Source organism: Anomaloglossus baeobatrachus, chromosome 3 (assembly GCF_048569485.1).
Source record: "Anomaloglossus baeobatrachus isolate aAnoBae1 chromosome 3, aAnoBae1.hap1, whole genome shotgun sequence".
NCBI lineage: Eukaryota > Metazoa > Chordata > Amphibia > Anura > Aromobatidae > Anomaloglossus > Anomaloglossus baeobatrachus.
In genome coordinates, this window is record NC_134355.1 from 419,788,933 (window position 1) to 419,807,992 (window position 19,060).

Consider the following 19,060-nt stretch of genomic DNA (forward strand, 5'->3'; position numbering starts at 1 on the left):
GGAAGTCCAGCGAGGCACGATTATTTAATGGGCGCAGCATGGGATATGTATTTATTTATAGGGCAGTATAATGATATTATTTTTAGGGGCACCGTGTCACGATGTGCCGCTGAAGACGGGGAAGAGAGACGTATGCAGAGACAAGTTGCTGGCATAAAATCTTATCATGGTGTCTGTACTACATGGAGACAGAAAGGATGAGAACGACCTCAATCAGAGAAGTCATCTGTAAGGTACTATGGCTATAATTGTTAATTTGTGATAGTGACTACGTCTCATCAGTACTGTGGTTCTTGTATGATCCGCAGTCTTATGATGGCTGGTAACAACTCCCAGTATCTACTTACCATTGTTAAGAACATACTGTAATTTGTAGGTTCATGTGATATGATTGTATATGGGGCTGACCTGACATTACAATTGATCACTGTACTAAGCTTGGTGCGGTATTCCTGTATTGACGTTGGTTCTGTCACTGCATTCATGTACTGTCTGACAGTAGTAGTTTTGGCTTTGCATTTGTGTACTGATAGAGGGTCCAGTGCAGCATTTGGGTACTGATATTGGTTCTGATGCTGCATTCAAGTACTGACAGTGGTTATGGTCTTGCATTCCTGTATTGAAGGTGGTTCTGGTGTACTGATGGTGGCTCTTGTGCCACACTCATATGCAGATGGTGGTTCTGATCATGTACGCATATAGCAATCCGTAATGTGCTTCATGGCTATGTTGAAACTTAAAAATCCTCAAAACTTAAAGATTTAAGATTATGAGGAGAATTTGGCAAGTTTCTGCTCCAAAAAGTCAGTTTAAACCAACATGTGTTCAAATTACTTTTTAAATCCTCCTCAAATCCTCAAAATTTGGTTCTTGTGATGCACTAATGTACTGATGGTGGTTCTGGTGATGTTTTCATGTTAGTACCTTTTTAAAAAAAATTCTGGCCCTTCGAATTGGTTCAGTATGGGAATGTGGCACTTTGACTAAAAAATGTTGTGCACCACTGACCTAAATGGTTAGAATGGGAGATAGGCTCCCTGTGTCTACCAATCTACAGTCATATATGGTGGGATACTGATGTTGCTATGATCTTTTTTTGGCTGCTGTAATATTGTATTAAAATGCAATAACATCGCATTTATGCAAAAAGGGTATGATTAAAAATGACAGAAAAAATACACAAAAAATAAGCCATTACCAAAACCCAGATCCTGAAAAATGAGAATGCTATGGGTCTCGGAAAATGGCGACAAAAGTGTTATTATTTTCTTTGACAAATGTCTGAATTTTTTTTCACCACTTAGGTAAAAGTAAAACTACACGTTTGATATCTACGACCTCGTACTGACTTGAGGAATCATAATGCCAGGTCAGTTTTACAATATAGTGAACGTGGTAAATAAAAAAATCATGTAATTGCACTTTTTTTTTAGCAATTTCACTGCACTTGGAATTTTTTTTTCCCATTTTTCAGTACATTATATGGTAAAACTAATGGTTTCATTCAAAAGTACAACTTGTTCCACAAACAAGCCCTTGTATGGCAATATTGACAGAAAAATAACGTTATGGTTCTTCATAGAAGGGGAGGAAAAAACAAAACAAAAAAAACGCTGGGGGGTGAAGGAGTTAAAGTGAATCTGTCACCAGGTTTTTGCCACCTAATCTGAGAGCAGCATTACTTAAGGGCAGAGATCCTGATTCCACCGATGTGTCACTTACTGCTCTGCTTAGTGTAGTTTTGATAAAAATCACTGTTTAATCAGCAGTAGATTATCATTAGAGGACTACTTGGCGTGCTGCCAGGTAGTGCAGTATATTTATGAGCTCTGTATAACTGCTAGATCTGCAGCAGAAAAAACATTGTTTTTTATCAAAATGATAGCAAACAGCTCAGTAAGTGACATCGCTGGAATCAAGGTCTCTGTCGCTACATTATGCTGCTCTCAGATGGGGGAGCAAAAACCTGGTGACATATTCCCTTTCCTTAAATCTGAAAGCCTACATTTCAATTGCATCTTAGTTGTTTCATTTTGAATAAAAAGTAGTGCCATGCAGAGCTCAAAATCACGCCTGGTGCAAGCAGTAAAAAAAAAAACCCAACAAACAATGTGGAATTACAGCTTTGTTACCGGAACATAAAAAAAAAAAAAAAAACAATAAAAAGTTATAAGAAAGTTGTATTTACCCTGACACTATATCCCATTTATGTCAACACACTTATAAAATATTTAAACTCAATGACTGAATTCAATAGCAAAAAAAGGTTTTCTTTATTTTTTTCAAAATGTGTCTTTATTGTGCAAAAGTAACACATAAAAACTATTTATCAGACTATTTTTAGCAACACAAAACTTGGATAAAAAGTCTTTGCATATTGCAGGTTAAAGTCATGGAGGCGGCACTGCCAGACTGCTGGCCCTTTCCGTGATGATCCGGAGGGTGTTCATATAGCGGGTCTAAGATATAATGGCTATAACCTGCCAATTCCGTTATTGTTCGGGTGGTTCACGTAGTGGCTATAGGAGAAGGGGTGCTTGCAGAAACAGAGGGGACAAGCAGGGTGCAATTAGTATTGTGTATGGAAGAGAACCACAAGGTAATTGTCCTGCCGCTGCAGCAATAAGCAGACTTCTTTAACGGACAGAGTCAAGGCAGTGCAGCAAAGCAAAGCCATTCTGCCGGTCTTATAAAAACACAAATAAACTTGTACTATGATGCAGTAATCATATTGGAAACCTTTTATGACTTTGATTTTTCCCTCAATCTTGCTACAAATAACACCAAAGAGTATCAGCATTGTTATACTGATAAACCTAACATATGTAAAATAGTTGGAGTAGCGGTCTCCATCCGTCATGCAAAATACAATTTGAGATAATGTAACAATTTACACACTTCTACATCCATCAAGAAAAATACAATTTGAGATAATGTAACATTTACAACAGTATTATTAACTGTATTATTATACTTGCCCCTATGTCTGACCTTTATATGTCCAACACCCTCCTCCTCTGTAACAAATTTAAAGGGAACCAAACATCAGCATTTTCCTATATAAGGTGCAGCCAGTGCAGTACTGGCACTATCAGGCACAGTGTGTACATACCATTAGTGGGCAGCTCGGGTGTTTAGGCAGTGAAATCCAACTTTACAAAGTTTGAAATTTCGTGCACTTTTTGATTGACGTGTGCACCACTCTCCTAATGTCCGGGCGGGTTATGCACTTGTATCCCCCCCCTGTTCCTGCCTCTCTCTGGTTGTTTGCAAACTTCTCTCTTCAGAAACATGGCGCCAGAGTTGGCACCTGCGCATAGCGCTCATCTCCGGCGCCATGTTTCTGAAGCCCGCACTACTTAGTATTTTGCAGGAGAGGGCGGCGCATGCGCCCTCGCTTCTTCAGATCCCGTTATGACCGCGGGAGCGCGCGTGATCACAACAGGACTGCAGAACAGCTGATGGGAGGACGCGATTACCTGCAGCTACGACACAGTGCCAGCACAGCAGCCGCCTAGGACACCGGAATGCCACAGGAAAAAGCCGGCAGCAGGATTCTTCTCACTGTCCCGCAGGTATGTTTGGAGGAGGAGGAGGTAATCGCGTCTTCCCATCAGCTGTTCTGCAGTCCTGTTGTGACCATGCGCGCTCCCGTGGTCACAACGGAATCTGAACAAGCGAGGGGGCATGCGCCGCCCTCTCCTGCAAAATACTGTGGGCTTCAGAAACATGGCGCCGGAGATGAGTGCTATGCGCAGGTGCCAACTCTGGCGCCATGTTTCTGAAGAGAGAAATTTGCAAACAACCAGAGAGCGGGAGAAACAGGCATCGGGGGGGGGGGGGGGGGGGGCGGGGATGCAAGTGCATAACCCGCCCAGACATTAGGAGAGAGGTGCACACGTCAATCAAAAAGTGCACGAATTTTCAAACTTTATAAAGTTGGATTTCACTGACTAAACACCCGAGCTGCCCACTAATGGTATGTACAGCATGTGTCTGATAGTGCCATTACTGCACTGGCTGCACCTTATACATGAAAATCCTGATGTTTGGTTCCCTTTAACATGATAATGCTAGTGTACAATATATATCAGATCATGGTATGGTTCCCAGATAACCAACTCATGGAGAAATGTTGGGCTTGAAAGGTAATGAATGCATACATGTATCATTTAAGCACACTTACTAATTTGTGTATAACAAGCCTGAAATCATAAAAATGTACAGTATGTGCCCTGCTGTCACTATAGGAGTCTTGCTAAAGGGACATTGCCTAGTGCCAAAATTGTGGTCTTAAATTTTAGTGCAAAGTGATTTGTTAAGCAGCATAAAACACATTGAAAAATCTGGATGCATCTTAGGCCCCCTTCACACGTCCGTGTTGCCAGCATGTGTGATGTCCGTTTTCACACAGACATGGACACACGTAGACCCATTAAAATCAATGGGTTTGCGCACGCGTGCGTGTTTTCACACAGACCGTATGTCCGTATGGAGCATACGTGTGTACCACACGTAGACATATCCATTTTTCTCCAGTAGTACAGATGTCACACAGCCCGCACACTGATGTGCTCCGTGTCACCCGTACCGGAGAAAACATGTGTCTGTGAAATAAAATGCTTTTCTATACTCACCTGTCTCCACCGCTGATGTTTCCAGCACTGCTGTCACTTGCTTCTGACCCCTGCTCATTATATATTCACTGCACCTCAGACCAGAAGCAGCAGCAGTGCCGGACACAGCGGCACCATTGCCAGGTAAGTATAGAAGTTCATGCTGTCAGTGTGCTATGCGGATGTCACACAAGACAGCACACGCTCACGCTGAACACACACGGACATACGCACACACATGCACCTACACTACAGACCATGCAAAACATGTGTGTTTTGCACAGACATGTGAAAGAGGCCTTAGAGATGCACGGGCCGCTTTGCTTAATATTCCTCCACAGTCCAGGTCAGTGCTGTCTGGCTGTGGTCAGGAGCTGCGTGGATTTCCTAACCCAGCGAGATACCAGCATGGCTTATGATTTGCCAGGCTGACACGTCACCATATGTGCGCTGCTCAGATGAAAGCAAGCAAGGCGGTGAGTTAAGGCCCCGTCACACTAAGCAACATCGCTAGCAACATCACTGCTAACGAACAACTTTTGTGACGTTGCTAGCGATGTTGCTGTGTGTGACATCCAGCAACAACCTGGCCCCTGCTGTGAGGTCGTTGGTTGTTGCTGAATGTCCTGGGCCATTTTTTAGTTGTTGCTGTCCTGCTGTGAAGCACAGATCGCTGTGTGTGACAGCAAGACAGCAACAACTAAATGTGCAGGCAGCAGGAGCCGGCTTCTGCAGAGGCTGGTAACCACAGTAAACATCGGGTAACCAAGAAGCCCTGTCCTTGGTTACCCGATATTTACCTTCGATACCAGCCTCCGCGCTCTCACTGCCTGTGCTGCCGGATCCTGCTCTGTGCACATGTAGCTAGCTGCAGGACATATCGGGTTAATTAACCTGATGTGTGCTGTAAGTAGGAGAGCAGGGAGCCAGCGCTCAGTGTGCGCTGCTCCCTGCTCTGTGCACATTTAGCTGCAGCATACATCGGGTAATTAACCCGATGTGTGCTGTAGCTAGGAGAGCAGGGAGCCAGCGCTCAGTGTGCGCTGCTCCCTGCTCTCTGCACGTGTAGCTGCGTGCAGTGGTAACCAAGGTAAATATCGGGTTGGTTACCGATATTTACCTTAGTTACCAAGCGCAGCATCTTCCACGCGGCGCTGGGGGCTGGTCACTGGTTGCTGGTGAGCTCACTAGCAACTCGTGTAGCCACGCTCCAGCGATCCCTGCCAGGTCAGGTTGCTGGTGGGATCGCTGGAGCGTCGCAGTGTGACAGCTCACCAGCAACCTCCTAGCAACTTACCAGCGATCCCTATCGTTGTTGGGATCGCTGGTAAGTTGCTTAGTGTGACGGTACCTTTAAACGCAGTGGTGGGGAATCTAGAAGGTAAGGAAATTCTCGTAGCTCCTGCCCACGGTCAGAGAATAATTAACTGGACTGTGGACTGGCATGCAAAGCAATCCTCTAAGATCACGTGCACACATTGAGTATTTGGTGAGTTTTTGTCCTCAGTATTTGTAGCTAAAACCAGGAGTGGAACAATCAGAGGGAAAGTCTAATAGAAACACAACACCACTTCTGCATTTTTTGCTTACAAATACTGAGGTCAAAAACTCACAAAATACTCAGTCTGGCACGTGGCCTAATTTGTAGTGTTAATATGTTGCACACTTTTTTTTTCCGCAAAAGATTTTGTTGCTTTGACACTTTTAAAAAGTGTTTGTGTGAAGGTGGCCTTGGTTAGCTTTGTTAAGTCTAAACCAGGTTTTAGAAGTTAGAATTCTTACTCCAATAGGGGAATGAAGTAAAAATTGGAGAAACATTTCTACAGAAGTGGTTACATTAAAATATGCAGGAAATTTACTAAATATTGTGAAACACTGATAAATTTGGCACAAATAAAGGCAACGCAGTCTCCAGCTAAGTCCTCAAATAGAGGCATAAAAAAGACGTAGAGAGGGTATTTTTATATTTTCTAACAGACGAGAACTGTTCTATCACCATTTTTTTTCAGAAAGCAAGAACTGGGATCTAGCCGATAAACTATTCATTTTTCTTTTTGCTAATTCCGCCATTTCCTTCCCTTGGAGATTTTCTGGATGTTGAATGAACTGGAGTCAGAAGTTGCATGGTCTTCACATAGGTCCAATATGGGTTCAGCATAAAAGTAAGTATAGTCAGCCCAACAAAGAAGAAAGTTACATAAAAGACTGAGACGGATGTCACCAGACGGTCCCAGTTGTAAAGAGATACCCACCACAAGTGATAGGTAAGGAACATGCGGCAGTGGAACAAGTGAATCACGAACCACTGATCCAGCTTCCAAATAAGGGTTTCTGACAAGCCAGCCTAGAAGAAAAAAAAAATAAAATTACCCAGATAGACAACATCAGTATTTTACTGCTACATTTCATCTAACGTAAGAGTAAGGGTACCTTCACACTTTAGCCATGCAGCAGCGATCCGACCAGCGATCTGACCTGGTCAGGATCGCTGCTGCATCGCTACATGGTCGCTGGTGAGCTGTCAAACAGGCAGATCTCACCAGTGACCAGCCCCCAGCCAGCAGCGACGTGCAAGCGACGCTGCGCTTGTACGGAGCCGGCGTCTGGAAGCTGCGGACACTGGTAACTAAGGTAAACATCGGGTATGGTTACCTGATGTTTACCTTAGTTACCAGCTCACACCGCTTAACTTAGCGTGTACAGGGAGCAGGAGCCGGCACTGGCAGCGTGAGAGCTGCGGAGGCTGGTAACGAAAGTAAATATCGGGTAACCACCTTAGTTACCCGATGTTTACCTTGGTTACAGCTTACCGCAGGCTGTCAGACGCCGGCTCCTGCTCCCTGCACATTCAGGATTGTTGCTCTCTCGCTGTCACACACAGCGATGTGTGCTTATCAGCGGGAGAGCAACAATAAAAAAAACGAACCAGGGCTGTGTGTAACGAGCAGCGATCTCACAGCAGAGGCCAGATCGCTGCTCAGTGTCACACACAGCGAGATCGCTAATGAGGTCACAAAAACCGTGACTCAGCAGCAATCTCAGTAGCGATCTCGCTGTGTGTGAAGTACCCCTAAAGCAACTTTCTAAGTAGTGAAATTCCCTTTCCTATGCAGTATTACTGCACATGTCTATGATTACAGACTGAGATGAAACTTTATGTGGACTAACCTGGCTATTACGAGTGTTACCTGCATATTCTAAAATCTGGACAGAATACTAAGTCTGCGTTCACACACTGCAGCCTCAATGCATAGATTTGTAGCAACAAAATCATTGTTTTGCTGTAATTTTCCAAAAATGAGGCAAAAAAAAAAATGGTGTGGTGCTAAAAAAAATAATAAATGCAAATAGGTCACAATATGTGAGTACAGCGTAACGAAAGAACAAAGTGAGATTTAGCTGTTTTGACCATAGTACTAATAATGAGCAAAGATAAACCTTAATTTTCATTGATTTTACTAAAAGGGTAATTCTACTTTCCGTTAACATAACAGAATAAGTTGTTGTGTATGTACATGAAGAATAACACAATTTCTGACTATTACATTACTTGTATTTTGCATTTTCACTACTTTTCCCCTATTCAGGCTCTATTTCTTTATTTGTAATTGACTCTGAGCTACTGCGTGGATACCAACTGAGAAGATTCAGGGATTCCTGCTCTTCATTCCATTTTAAGTTCACATACACAAGCAGCACCATGGAGGACAATATATCGCTGGCTTGAGCAGTTTAGATTCAACTCAACCTCAAGGGTGAGGCAAGATTTGTTAGAGAGCTCAGTATGATCATTCTGAGTCTCCCTTAGGCTGGAATCACACTTGCGAGTGTAAAATCGGTCCGATTCTCATGCTAGAAAGTCGGACGATTTTAGTTCACTTTTCATCAGTGTGCAATCAGTTTTTACCCTCAGCAGCTGCTACTAATGTACTGTTATGTACAGAAATATTTACATTGATCTCTACTACATGCATGAAATGTATTGAGAAAAATCGCATGTCACTAGGATGGTGTATGTGCCGTCCATGTGATATCCGTTTTTTTTTCACGCACCCATAGACTTGCATTGGACTGACTCGTGCGAGAAACTCACCAAAACGCAGCATGCTGCGATTTTTTTCTCAGTCCGATTTGGAGTGAGAGAAAAATAGCAGATGGGGGCTGCCCCATTGATTAACATTGGTCCGAGTGCAATGCAAGATTTTCTCACATTGCACTCGTGCGAGTTAATCGCAAGTGTGAAGCCGGCCTTGGCCTTGTAGGAGAGTGGTGCATATTAAAAAGGCAGTGAAGGAACCGGGTGCAGGAAGGATCCTGCACCTGGCTCCTTCACTGCCTTTTTAATATGCACCATTTAATCAAATAAAAAAAAAAAAAATTTAACTGGAGATTCGGTGTGCCGCTGAACTTTCTTCTATATGGTTCCACACACCTACAGCTATCCTGTTTCATCAGCGAGCACCCTGGACCGGAGCCTTACTAAGGAAATACTGCTTCTAATCCACTCCTCCCCAGTATTGAAAACAAGTCGTACAGCAGTGGTGCAGAACCACATCTATTTTTTTGCACACCTTGTAGGAGAGTGGGTTGTGACTTGCCACCCCCTGAAAACTTGTGTATTCATATGTGTAGTAGTGATAAGATATATAAATTATAGGTATGTGTGTGCATTTGGGTGCCATGCTGCCACTAGGGGTCACCCGTTCTGGGCTCCCCATCTGGAGGGGTAAAGCCTAGGTCTGAGGTAGTGACAGAGCTGATAGAGTAAATGAAGAAGCTGGGCCCCCAGTGAAAGAGATATAGGTGGAAGTTGTTCCTGTTTTGGTCAGTGACGAAGAGTAACAGAAGTGCAAGGAACAGATGTAGCAGAGAGGAAAAGTGTGGTGTGGAGGGGAACAGGCCAAGCATGTGCAGAAGGAAGTCAAGGTGACCAGAACGGACTACAGCTCCACAGCTTCAGCGAGGTGAATAGAGAGAACAGAGAGCGTCCCCTTGCCAAGCCGGCTGCTGTTAATAGTGCAGACAGATGGCAGAGTCCGTGTTGACAGACAGGGCCACTGACACTGAGACCAAGGCTTTAGGATTTGTCTCATTTCTACAGAGTTGTGTAGTTAGTCTAGTCATGGAGTCAGATGGATGGACAGCTAGAGGAGAGATAAAGCACCCACCCCCACCCTCTTTGGTTGCCATCACAAAAGACTCGGATTGTACTAGAAATGTAATGCCTGTTGAAAAATGTAGTACAAAGCCTGTTATCAGCAATATGAAACAATGTTTTAATCAAGTGTTTAATAAAGCATTTGAAGTTTTAATCGTTGTGGACTCATCTCTAATAACGCTGAATGCGGCGTCGCACGGTATTAACAAGATCCAAGAAGGCTGGCTGATGGACGGAATGTCCAGCTGGAATCATACCCACTCCACCATCCACTCAATTCCCAGTGGGGCGGGTTAAGGATTGTAGCCCTCACCCACAACCACCACCCCTGGCTATGTTACAACCTCACAAATCAAGAAAGCAGATTTCTCTAATAAATATCTCAAATTTTCTTAATTTGCCTGTAATATTGTTTTGTGCAATCTCTGCTGAAAGTACAGTTCGCGTTTCTTTCCCACAATGTATTCTTACCTTTATTAGTATCCATGAAGTACAGGTGAATGGAGTAGCCATCTCTAATAGTAATGAAACTATTGTCAAATAATGTCCTGCTGTACTGCAAATTACAGAACCAAAGCATCCAATAAAAGCAATAATGTGGTGAACAGTGCTAGGGATATTAGATATCCAGAACACAAAATTAAATATGAAAAAAACAATGTTTTCATATAAAAAATAGCCAGTTGCTATTAAGATGATAAAAGCAGACCAGCCCTGTCGACCAGTGATCTTATCAGCAGCGAGAACTGGGTCAATAAGGAGTGCATTTAGCCCAGCCACATAGCAAAGGAGTCCGAATGAAGCCCGTGTAGCCACCGTATTCCAAGTTACCTTGTCTTTGGCAGGGAGTGATCTGTAAGTGGCAGAAAGCACTAGTGATGTAAAGTGAATGAATGCAAAAATGCCTACGTAAAATAAAAATCCTGCCATTATCAGAATCAGTCGGGTGTTCCAGGATGAATAGTCCAAATCAAAGTCAAAACTGCTCAGGGCAGCCACAAGATCACGATGTGCAGCCATCTTCAGGAAGGAGTCGTGCATGTGCCTTATACAGGCGTCTTCTTATTATACATTGTCTGGACAGTACCTGCAGAATGTAAAAATAGACATAAAGAAAGGAATTAAATTGTCATTTAGTATTAACTTCTATAAAAATGGTGAGAGACTTTCATACTACAAAATGCCTGTTTTGCTAACATCTAGATATTTCGGCAATGACTTCATTGATAAATAATACCATGGCTATTATGCCTAGTGTAGGCCCTGATGGGGCTGTCAGATATTCCAAGAGCACTGATAGAGAGAGGTTGTGCACTGCCCTTTCTGTTCCTAATACAATTTAAATTTTAGGCCTCTTTCATGCGTCAGTGAAAAACACAAGACGTTTTTCACTGACATGTTAAAAGGTACGTATGTCCCTCTGTGTGCCGTTATTTTGGCACGTGTGATCTCAGTGTGCCATCTGTGGTAATACACGGAGATCTGCTCATATTTCCACGCTCCTGCTGTCTGTGGTGCTGATATCTTCTACTCTCCTGTGTCCGGCCGCTGCGGCTACTTCTGGGTCGGCTGTGCAGTGCCAGTACATAACTGCATATGCATGAAAATAATTAGCCAGCCTGGAAGCAGGAGAGAGCAGCGGCCGAAGACAGCAGCACTGGAGAAGGTAAGTGTACGTGTTTTTTCTGGTACGGGGGAAAAATTCCAAATGCGGAGAAATAGTGAAAAAAAGTGATATTCCACAATGGTTTTAGTTTTTTGTTTATTCACCATTTTCACTATATGGTAAAACTGACATATCAGTATGATGCCTCAGGTCGGTACGAGTTAAAAGTATACATGTTTGGTATAAATTATCTAAGGGGTTAAAAAAAAAAAAATCAGATGTTTGTTCACAAAAAGAAGTGTGCTTTTGTCGCCATTTTCCGAGACCCGTAGCGTTCTCATTTATTGACATCTGGGGCTCAGTAACAGATTATTTTTTGTGTCATGAGCTAACAATTTTAATTATACCATTTTTGCATACATGTGATGTTTTTATCGCCTGTTATTGCATTTTAATGCAATGTTGCAGCGGCCAAAAAACCCTTAATTTTGGTGTATGTTTTTTTTTCTTGCCACGCTGTGTACCGAATAATTGATTAATTAATTTTATATTTTGATAGATCAGGCATTTCTGCACTCAGTGAAACCAAATGTACCATATTTTTCGCATTATAAGACGCACTTTTCCTCCCAAAAGTTTGGGAGGAAAAGGATGGGTGCGTCTTAAAATCCAAATATAGCTTACCGGGAGGTGAATTGGCAGGGGACTGTGTGCGGCTCTGTGTACGGGTGGCTGGGTGCCTGTTTGTGCCGGCAGCCGGCTGCCTCTCTGTCCCGGTAGCTGGCTGACTGTGCGTGTGGGCGTGCGGCCTGCCACTCTGTGCAGCTGGGCGAGTGGCAGGTTGACTGTCCAGACTGCGGTTTCTGTGCGGCGGGTGTCCTAGTCTGTGCGCTGTCCCAGCTTCAAATGATGGCGCAGGAAGTCACCGCATGTCCATTTATTTGAAGCTCGGACCACGGACAGACTGGGACACTCACTGCACCAGCCTGCTTCACCACACAACCACTGCAGCTTCCGCTGCTACCTATCACTGACCCGCCGGTGCCACCACTGACCTGCCACCGACCCGCTGCTACCACCACTGAGCCACCCCCGCCATCACTGACCCGCAGCTGCTGCCAGCACAGCCTCTGCACTCCGGTAAGACAACAGCGGAGTATAAGACGGACCCCTTTTTTTTATCTCTAAATTTGGGGGGGGGGGGTGTCCGGTGCGCCTTTAAAAAAATACATACCGTATATTTTGTTTTATAACGGTTTTATTTTTATTGGGGCAAAAGGGGGTGTGACTTGAATTTTTAGTTTTTTATTCATATTTTTTAATTTTTTAGAATTTTTTTTTTTTTACATTTTTACATTTATTTTACTAGTCCCCCTAGGGGACTTAGACTTTACAGTCCGACCGCCTGTGCATTTCTAATGATCAGAGCAGCATCGCTTTCATCAACAGAAATGAAGTGTCAGAAATGTAAGTGCCGGCACTCTGTCGATTCTCAAAGGAAATACATTATTTTAGCGTCAGGGGTCATCAGCTGACCCCGTGCTACCAATGAGAACACATTGGCTACTCAAGATCGCATCATGGGGTCGCCGATGGCGGTGGGGAACGGCGTGATCCCAGTTGAGGCCATTTAAATCGCTCTGTCAGTGTTTGATGGCGTAATCTAATAGGTTAACAGGCAGAGGGGTGAATCTCCGATCCACCCGTGCTGGCTCGCTGCCGGAGCCCGTGGTAACCGGAGGTCGTTAAGGGGTTAAAATAACTATCGCAGCACCACATCAGCTTTCTTAACAGTTGAAACAGCACAAAAAAAAAAAAAAAACAAACACAGTAGGGCTTAGATAACAGCGCTTTTTATAGAAATAATGTAGGTTAAGGGGGGGTGATCAACTTCTTAGTTAAGGAAAGCAGAGAATCTGGAGCTTTTTCCTCTAGAGCAGCCCACTTTGCTTCCTAAGGCCCCCTGCACACGTCCGTGTCTCCGGTACGTGTTAGGTCCGTTTCCGTATGTACCAGAGACACAGACACACAAACTTTAATGTTATTCAATGTATGGAGTTACACGTGCGTTTTTCCATAAGGTGCGTGTGTCCGTGTGCGTGATACGTTTGTTTGTCCGTAAAACACGGATGCATGTCCGTTTTCTGCACGGAACACGCACACACGCACCCAATGAAAGTCTATGGGTCTGTGAGCACACGTACGTGACACGGATGCATCTTCGTATGGTCCGGGTACGTTTTGTGCATTTTTGAAGCGATGTCGGTCAATCTTTTTTTTCTGTGTATGTCAATCTCCCTCAGGTCTGTCGGTCGGTCTCTCTCTGTCTTTCCCTCTCTCAGTCCATCGGTCAGTCTCCCCCTCTCTCATACTCACCGTTCCCCGATCACCAGTGTGGCCCTGCACAGCTATTAAAAAAACTCCGGCGACTTTTACTATTTTGAAAAAGCCGGCCGCTCATTATTCAATCTCGTATTCCCTGCTTTCCCCGCCCACCGGCGCCTATGATTGGTTGCAGTGAGACACGCCCCCACACTGAGTGACACCTGTCTCACTGCAACCAATCACAGCTGGCGTGTCAATATCGAGCAGTAAAAAAATAAATAATTTAAAAAAAAAAAAAAAAACACGTGCGGTTCCCCCCAATTTTGATACCAGCCAGGGTAAAGCCAAACGGCTGAAGGCTGGTATACTCAGGATGGGGAGCTCCACGTTATGGGGAGCCCCCCAGCCTAACAATATCAGCCAGCAGGCACCCGGAATTGCCGCATCCATTAGATGCGACAGCCCCGGGACTCTACCCGGCTCATCCTGATTTGGTGTGTTGGCAATCAGGGTAATAAGGAGTTAATGGCAGCAGCCCATAGCTGCCACTACGTCCAAGATTAATCATGACAGGCGTCTCCCCGAGATACCTTCCATGATTAACCTGTAAGTTAAAGAAAATAAGCACACACAACGAAAAATCCTTTATTTGAAATAATAAACAAAAAAACCACCCTTGTTCACCACTTTATTAAGCCCCGAAAACCCCTCCAGCTCCGGCGTAATCCACGGAGGTCCCGCGACGCTCTCAGCTCTGCTACATGAAGGTGACAGGAGCTGCAGTAGAACACCGCCGCTCCTGTCAGCTCCACGCAGCAACTGAGGTGAGTAGCGCGATCAACGATGATGTCATTCAGGTAACTCGCGGCCACCACTGGATCCTCCACCTGTGACCGCAAGTCGCCCGAGTGACAGCGATGAAGTCACAGGTAAGTTGCGGTCTCGGGTGGAGGATCCAGCTAGCCGCGGGTAGCCTGAGTGACAGCAGCGCTAATCGCGCTGCTCACTTCAGTCACTCAGGGGATTAGCGGTCACCGTGAGTCCTTCACGGGTGACCGCTAATCAGTACGCGACACAGACAGAGCCGCGGTATGACAATGAAGTCGGGTGAAGTTCACCCGAGTTCATTCTCATCTCGCGACGCTGTCTGTCTGCTGTCAGCCGGCATATAGCAACGTCATTGTGCATCACCCACGGAACATTTCACATGGACAACAGACGGACATTACACTTACGTATCTCATGCACACACGGCTAGCATACACAATCACACGGATGTCACACGTACCAGGAAAAAAAACTGACAAAAAAACGGAACATTGACCCGAAAAACAGCACGTAAGACACACACGTGTTTTTCACGGACGTGTGAAGAGGGCCTAATAGTGATGGGCAAACCAACAGTTATCTGGAATTGGTGGGTCCAACTGAATTAAAAAAAAAAAAAAACAAAACATGGTTCAGGCCTGGAATTAATTTTGGATATCTGGCCGGACGCCGGTCCCCTTGTAAGTCTATGGGGACCCGAATATTGTGCTTCAAAAATTGTGGTAGAAAGGGCTAGGGGAATTAGAGCAGGCGCGTTATACTTACCGAGTCTCCCGCAAGGCAATAACACTATCATGACTGTTCATTATCCCACATGCATATGCTTCCCCCGCCGACCGTCAGTCAAGGGTCTGTGATTGGTTGCAGTCAGACCGTGCCCCCACCCTGTGTGACAGCGTGTCTTACTGTTTGGAATCACACATGGTGTGTGCATACATTATAGTGGTGTAAAAATAAATAAATTAAAAAAATTGGTGTAGGGAACATGTCCGCATAGTGTAGCTTAAGGCGGAGACGGACTGAGCCATAGCAGTGAGAAGTGACGTCACTGAGTTTGTGTGGTCATAGCTGGAGATTCCCAAGGTAACCTACCTGTGACAGGTTAACTGACCTCAGGTGACCTATATGAATTTACTGACCTCACCTCAAGTGAACTGTGTTTACAGACCTGCATCTCCTGGTAGAAAACTGTGTTTTTTCGGTAAGAGATACAGATTGGATGCTGAAATTTATACACCACATTCCTGCACCAAACCTGGATCTTCTGGCAAAAAAACGCATCAAAACACAATGCGGTTTTGAAGCTGTAGTGATGCAATGTTTTGCCAGGAGATGCAGATTTGGTGAAGGAATATGGGGTCTAAATTTCAGCAACAAATCTACATATCTTAGCAAAAATAAACAAAACACAAAAATGGTTTTGACGCCATTTCGGTGCGGTTGTCTGCCAGGAGATGCAAATTTGGTGCAGAAGTCTGGTGCAGACATTTCAGCACCAAATTTGCATTTCCTGGCAGAAAGCCACGTCGAAACTGTGTAAAAACATTTTGTGCATTCTTCTGTCCAGAAATACAGGTTTAGTACTGAAATTTATAAACCATATTCCTGTACCAAATCTGCATCTTCTGGCAAAAAAATTGCACCACTATCACATTAAAATCACATTGTATTTTGATGCATTTTTTGCCTGAAGATGCAGACTTGGTGCAGGAATATGGTGTATAAATTTCAATACCAAATCCAAAAGGTGAGGTAACTAAGTTCAATGAGGTCCCCTGAGGTCAGTTGACCTGCAGTTACAGGTGGGTTACTGTGGGAACCTCCAGCTGTGACCACACATCTAATGAATGCAACAATTCTGAGTGGCTAACCATGGGTGTCCCCAGCCTGAGAATACCAGCCCCCAGCTGTCTGCTTTATCATGGCTGGGTATCAAAATTGGGGGGACCACATGCTGGTTTTTAAAAAAAATTATTTAATTAATTTAAAAAACCGCATGGGGTCCCTCTTACTTTGATACACAGCCAAGACTAGCACACAGCTGGGGGCTGCACCTGTATGCTTTATCGGTGCTGGGTGTCATAATATGCAGCATGATAACTGCAGCGTATACTGCAGATACTGGATGACGTGCACTGCTCTGCCCCACTGCCACCACATGGCAAGTCGCATGCAAATGTTCCAAATAGTGGCGCGCACTGAGCCAACAAAGAGCCCACAGCAGAGGGGACTGGCCGTGTTTGACATCAGCAATTACATCAAAAGCTACCAGCCGCTCTCTGTTGGTTTGGCCACTTTATGCTGGGTGAGTGCGCACCACCACATAGCTTTTGTTGCATGCAATGCACTTCAGGCACACCACATACAAATTAGCCATGTGGTGGCGCCAAGGGCATTGGGGCAGAGCACTGCCTGTCATCCTCACCTGATATGCAGCAGCGTGATGAGGTCATCACGCTGCAACCTCATCACACTACTGTGGACCGTGTGGGGGTGGCTAGGAATGGTAAGCTCTCCGTTGAGGAGCTGACGATTATATGTCCTAGCATTTTCTCTGGATGGGAGGGAAGGGGCAAAGTGTTACTGTAAGGGCACATTAGAGAGCAATAGGGGAAATTGTTAAAGGGGGCACAGTATTGCTAAGAGCTGTGTGATATACTGAGGGGCAGTGTGTGGACTTCTAATATACAGAGGGGCAATGTGTGTGTGGGGATATTGTACAGAGAGGCAGTGTGTGTGTGTGTGTGCGCGGGATATTGTACTGAAAGGCAGTGTCGGGGTGTATTATGCAGAGTGACAGAGATATGGCAGAGATTGAGAGGAGCGGTGTAGGGGGTGTAGTATTTTTTATTAATTTTCTGGGGGAAATACTTCATTTTCTGAAACAATGTCAAGGGTGCCAACACTTTCAGCCATGACTGTGTGTATATATACAGCCAGCAGATGGTGTTTGATGGGAACTGTTGATGTGTGATTGGTGAGGATGTGGTGCAGAAGTAGAGTTTTTTCCAAGAGAGTCGGGTGGAACTGTAGAAGGTTTGAGGGGTGAAGCCAGAGCTGGGGTGGAGCCTGGGCACATTCTCAAGGGAACCCAAAAGTGTTGCCAGTATGGGGGCTCTGAAATTTCTGGAGGCGTCCCTGGGACCAGCGGTGTTGCTGTGTGGAGGCTCGTAACTCTGCACTGGAGAACCTCAGGGGCCCTTCAAGAAGAATGTGAACAGCATGAGACCTTGCTGTGAAGCTCTAATTGATGTTCAAGGCCACATGACAAGTTATTAAGATATTGACTTTTTCTTGGGGTGTATACCCATTACTGTTGGCTTTTGTTTGAATAAATAGCATTAGATAAGGAATCACATTGCACGCCTCTTCTTATATGCCCTACTTTCATGATAATTATCATTGTAGCGTGAACGTTTTTAGTTTTCCTTAAGTTTCACCTGAAAGCCAAATGTCCCTAACTTCTTGAGTAGTGTATCTAGGCAAAGAGGCGTAGTACTGAATTGTGCCCAGCCTGGGCTTTGTGTACCTTAGTTGCAGAGAAGTACTTTCACTTTCTATTTCTCTATTCTTTCTACTACGGTAGTGAATTTCTCTACAGGAAAATAAACCTGCAGTGAGAACCCCTGATATATCCCACCCCAACAAAAAAGGGCACCTGACAGGATTGACCTTCTCTTATATGTATGCATTTCTCTATATGCAGTATATGTATGCAGCGTGTACAGTGTATGTATGTGGTAAGCATGTAATGTATGTATATGTAGTATAAGTTCGGGATACATGAGAAAGCAGCTTATCCTGCGCCCTTGCAATTACCATACATACGGTAGGAATTATGCTGTGCTGAAACTTGCTGCCATACTATACATTACATGGCCCATCACTAGGAGCGGCCGGTGCTTATCACAATGCTCAGCAGCAGCCAGGGCAAACGTAGCAAATATTATAGTGCATATATACATTGCAGGCAGATACGTACACAGCCGGTGATGTGCTGTACAGGACGTCACTTACCAGGCAGCGGCTGCAGCCCTGATGATACGTCCGCGCTGCACTGTGCACTTAGCACTAATGAGGCAGCTCACATCCGAGCATCACTATGTAATAAGCGCGTCACGTGATCGCCGCTCGCGGCCGCGGTCAGCAAGTCCGAACTTTTCAGGCGCATCACCACGTGACTGCGGGGAAGAGCGGAGCGGAGGGGCTGGAGTAAAGGAGAGCCCGCGGTGCTTTGTGGGGAGGCACGGTGTGTGTGGTGGAGAAACGGTGTGTGGTGCAGACACGGTGTGTGTGGTGGAGAAACGGTGTGTGGTGCAGACACGGTGTGTGTGGTGGAGAAACGGTGTGTGGTGCAGACACGGTGTGTGTGGTGGAGGCACCGTGTGTGTGTGGTGGAGGTATGGTATGTGTGTGTGGTGGAGGCACGGTGTGTGTGGTGGAGGCACTGTGTGTGTGTGTGTGGAGGCATGGTGTGTGTGTGTGGTGGAGGCACTGTGTGTGTGTGGAGGCATGGTGTGTGTGTGT

The 19,060-nt window shown here is 45.0% G+C and overlaps 1 protein-coding gene across 1 annotated transcript; it reads right to left on the reverse strand.

The window, feature by feature from the left end:
- Positions 1-4,021: 4,021 nt before the first annotated feature.
- On the reverse strand, positions 4,022-18,628 carry LOC142295364 (protein CLN8-like). Its single transcript, XM_075338463.1, has 3 exons — positions 18,551-18,628; positions 10,246-10,861; positions 4,022-6,960 (listed from the first exon to the last, which is right to left on the reverse strand). Exons 2-3 carry the CDS (start codon positions 10,813-10,815, stop codon positions 6,655-6,657), a joined length of 876 nt encoding a protein of 291 aa, XP_075194578.1. The 5' UTR covers positions 10,816-10,861; positions 18,551-18,628; the 3' UTR covers positions 4,022-6,654.
- Between the last annotated feature and the right edge of the window lie 432 nt (positions 18,629-19,060).

Bases quoted from the DNA above. Each gene is read 5' to 3' on its own strand.
- LOC142295364 (XM_075338463.1), bottom strand. From the start codon at position 10,815: ATGCACGACTCCTTCCTGAAGATGGCTGCACATCGTGATCTTGTGGCT. The intron at 6,961-10,245 runs GTAAGAATACAT...TTTTTCTTCTAG, and splicing joins CTTCATGGATACTAATAAAG to GCTGGCTTGTCAGAAACCCT.